Source organism: Fukomys damarensis, unplaced genomic scaffold (genome assembly GCF_012274545.1).
Source record: "Fukomys damarensis isolate Sample0158 unplaced genomic scaffold, DMR_v1.0_HiC HiC_scaffold_73640, whole genome shotgun sequence".
NCBI classification, from domain to species: domain Eukaryota; kingdom Metazoa; phylum Chordata; class Mammalia; order Rodentia; family Bathyergidae; genus Fukomys; species Fukomys damarensis.
Window position 1 is genome coordinate 3,913 of NW_022974552.1, and position 4,378 is coordinate 8,290.

The following is a 4,378-nucleotide window of genomic DNA, read 5'->3' on the forward strand; positions in this document are numbered from 1 at the left end:
AAAAAAAAAAAAAAAAGAAAAAGAACTGGGGATGTAGTTCAATGCAAAGACCACGGATTTAATCCCCATTTACCCCCCCCATTTGTTTTCTGAATAAGCAGTACATTTACATGGTTCAAAATTCAAAAGGGTCAGAGATTATACAGTGAGAAACTCCTCTTCCACTCCCATTCCCTAGTTCTTCATTGAGATGTCCAGTGTTGTCGATTTGTAATATAACCTCCGAGAGTGTTTTAGTTACTTTCTAATCACCAGGACACAATATCTATTACCCACAACTTAAAGGCGGAAGAGTTAAAGGTTTCAGTCCGGAGTCGGTTGGCTTCAAGGTAGGTAGCATGGCAGAGGAGAAACAGCTCGTGGTTTGGCAGCAGGAAGAAGAGAGCCATCAAGGGAGGAGTGGGGAGACCAGCCCTGGCCGCACCTCCAGTAACTCACCTATTCTTACCGGACCCCACCTCTTAACAGCAGGCCAGCTGTGAGCGCCCACGATCCAGTCATCTTCCACATGAGGCTCTGGAGGACATTTTAGACAAAAATCATAACACAGAGATAGTTTTTGTATTTTTAGAAATACTTAAATATATTTCTTTCCCCCGTTTTTATGTAATGGTAAATATGTATATGTAATATATATTTTTTAATATAATGATAAATTATGTATATTTTATACATGTAATGGTAAATATATACATCTATAGATATATCTGTACATATCTATAGATATGTATATTTCTATGGTTTGTTTTTTCACTTAATTGTATGTTGAAGAAAGTCCCATTTTCAGCTCATAAGTTTTCTCATCTTTTATGCCTCTGTGGTAGGGAATTCATTCTTTTTTCTTTTCTTTTTGAGGCGGTGTCTCCCTTTGTAGCCCAGGCTGGCTTCAAACTCACAGTGATCCTTCTTCCTCAGCCTCCTGAGTGCTGGGATAACCGGCATGCACCACCATGACCTGTTCAAAGGGAATTCATTCTTAAGTTATATAACTGTTATGCTGCCGTAGGGTCTAAGTACACGCAGGATCAGAATAGAATCCATGTTGTATTTATTTAGTCTTTGGCCCTTGAACAATTCTTTTTTTCTTCTTCTAATTTTAAGAAAAAGAAATAAAAGGGCTTTTTCTTTTGAATAACTTATACAGTACTATGTAAAAAAAAGCTAGTTTTGAATTTTAAAAATCTGATGGGTTTTCTTTCTTTTTCTTCCTTTTTCCCTTCCTCTTGCCCACTTTCCTTTTCTTTTCTTCCCTTTTTTCTTCCTTCCTTCCTGCCTGCCTGCCTTCTTTTTTTCTCCCTCTTTTTGTTTTTTTGAGGTAGAGTCTCACTGTGTGGTCCATGCTGGCCTTGACCTCATTCACTGTGTAGCCCAGGCTGGCCTTGAACTCACAGCGATCCCCCTGTCTCAGCTGCCTAAGTGCTGGGATCACAGACGTGCACCACCATGCCCAGCTGGCTGGTCTCCTTCCTTCTCCCTGCCCCCAACCCCGATGCTAGAAAACCAAGGCTTTTGTATACTAAACAGGTTTTCTGCCACCGAACTGCATCAGATTAAATTCTTTAAAAGTACTTTAGTGCCAGGGATGTAGCTCAGTGGTGCCACTGCCTGCTACTCGAGCACAGGGTCCTGAGTTCGATCCCCAGTACCAAAAAATAAAAAATAAAAAAATAAAATAAAAGCACTTTAGTACCAATCTGTGTTATATAAATAATATTGCTGGACTGTTGTACAGTTTTACAGTTAATTTTGGGAAAAATGAAGTTAACAGATCTTTGAAAGAGATTTAGAAAATATTGCTAAATTATTTTTATATGTAGTTTGAAGAATGCTTGTTTTATTTGCTTCACTTTCCTGTTGAGTTCACTCATTTAGTGCAGTATTTGAAACCCTCCAGTTCACTGCCCTGTGACTCCTAGTTCCTTGAGAACATATTAAGGTGTGGCACAGCTGCAGCATTCAGTACGCCTTGCTGATAACAGAGTTTTGTTTTCAATTTCATATTAGCAGGGAACATTTTCTAGAAATACTACCTGCCTTTCCTAAACCTGAAATTATTACTGAGGTTGAACAGCATAAATAGCATACTGCACTCATTTTCAGGTCTACATGAATTACTGTATATGCAAATGGTCATTAGTTTTCTTTGAAGTTTGGTTTATACAGGGACTATTTTTATTGATAACCTGTTCAGGTAGAAACAATGATTCTGACTGCACTAGAAGAAGCTTAGAATCATTCTGTTATAGAGGCATGCTTCACTCTGACTTTTCTTTTCTTTTCTTTGGTACCAGGGATCAAATGACTTTTCTTTTTGTTTTTAAATTTTATTTATTTATTTATTTATTTTTGGTACCGGGGATTGAACTGGGTCCTTGTGCTTGCAAGGCAGGTGGCAGAACTGCTGAGCTAAATCCCCGGCCCTTATTATTTATTTATTTATTGTTTTTGTTTTTGTTTTTTGAGACAGGGTCTCACTGTGTAGTTGAGACTGACCTGGAACTCATTATGTAGCCCAGGGTGGTCTCGAACTCACAGATCCTCTTGCCTCAGCCTCCCGAGTGCTGGGATTACAGGCATGTGCCACCACCACACCCGGCTCCTAATTATTTATTTTTAATTAAAATTTTTTTCTTTTTGCTTTTTTTGAAACAGGGTCTCTCTCTGTAGTTTAGAATGGCCTTAAACTCACTATGTGGCTCAGGCTGGCCTCAAACTCATAGTGATCCTCCTGCCTCAGACTCTTGACACTTCCAGCTGATTTTTCCTTTAGTTACAAAATTTCTGAGTGGGAGAAGTGGAAGGTGTAGCACTGTTAAAGACCTGTGTGGACATGCTTCCATTTTTCTTTCATATATAACTAGGAATGGAATTGCTGGGCATATGGTAGTTCTTTTTGAGATGGTTATATCATTTCACATTCCCAGCAATGTTGGAGGACTTAATTTTTTTTTTTGCCAATATTTATGTTATAGTCTTTGACTATAGTCATGCTAGTAGGTGTGAAGTAGTATGGTTTTAATTTATGTTTTCTTTATATCTGAAATGCTTATTGGCCATTTCATCTCTGTATTATCTTCTCTCCCTTCCCTTTCCCCCCTTCCCTTCCTTCTTCTTCTTCCCCTGCCCTGCCCTGCTCTCCCCTTTCCTCTCTCTCAAATGCAGTGCCTTGTGCATGCTAGGCAAGTTCTCCACCACTGAGCCCTGTCTACAGCTGCAGCCCTTTTTATTTTGAGACAGGGCCTCACTAAGTTGTCCAGCCTGGCCTTGAACTTATGATCCTTCCCTCCTGAGGAGCTCGTATTACAGGCATGAGCCACCATGTCCAGCTCTTTTATTTGGAGGAATGTTTATTCAAGTCCATTCCATTTTCTTTTTTTAGTGCTGGGGATCAAGCCAAGGCCTTGCACATGCTAGGGTGCTATAACAGTTTAATTTTGTTCGTTTGTTCATTTTTCCTTTTGTTGGGGATTAAAGGGGAGGATAATAATAAAACAGCAATAGCATTGATTTTTTTTCTTGCTGCTATTTTCTCTTCTCAAGATTTGATGCAGTTTGATGATAGAGGAAACAAGACCAATATACCAGATAAGGAGCGGCAAATTGAGGCTCTTCAGTTGCTCTTCCTCATTCTGCCTCCACCCAATCGGAACTTGCTGAAGTTGTTACTTGATCTCTTGTACCAAACAGCAAAGAAACAAGACAAGAATAAAATGTCGGCCTATAATCTTGCCCTGATGTTTGCACCCCATGTCCTGTGGCCAAAAAATGTAAGTGTTGAAGGGAAGAAAAAGAATGCTCTGTTTTCCTGGGCTCGGACTCATATTTTGCCTGTATCTTGGTGAAGTTGTTATGGGTCCAAATTCTAGTCTTCAGCTTTTTGAGGTTAGGATCTTGCTTTATTCATTCATTCAAGAGTCATCCACGCTGAGCAAGTAATTCCTGAAACCTTACCTATAAGTCAGTCTCTGGCAAACCTGCACAGCAACTTAGTGGAAATCCTAGCTACCAAGTAAACTAGAACATTCATCTTGGCTATTGTGAATCCCTTAATCGACAGCCTTCTTGGGAAATCAAATTAATTTCTGAAGATTGAATGGTATAAATTTAGAAATGAGCAGTGTGACCTTAGGGGATAATTTCACTGAGCTTTATATAAAGTGACACATGGGGGAATTCTGTCCTAACCTATTTGCCATAGGTGCAGTTTCCTTGGTAAAGTGAAATGTACTTACTGGTAAGACCATGACCTTCTCAGTCATTTACCTAAGAAATAAATTAGCTAAAGTCTTTTACACTTTCTTTTTACTTTTTCATTGTACTGAGTATTGAACTAAAAGCCTTTGCACTGAACTACATCTTTTTTTTTTTTTTTTTTTTG

At 38.9% G+C, this 4,378-nt stretch overlaps 1 protein-coding gene across 1 annotated transcript in view; it reads left to right on the forward strand.

Moving 5' to 3' along the window:
• Window positions 1-4,378, forward strand: part of LOC104859699 (rho GTPase-activating protein 19) — a gene marked incomplete at its 5' end in the record, with an annotated part of 34,839 nt that overhangs the window by 3,236 nt on the left and 27,225 nt on the right. The window contains one exon of the mRNA XM_033760680.1: window positions 3,541-3,767. Coding sequence (XP_033616571.1) covers window positions 3,541-3,767 — 227 coding nt within the window. The remainder of the gene's footprint in view (window positions 1-3,540; window positions 3,768-4,378) is intronic.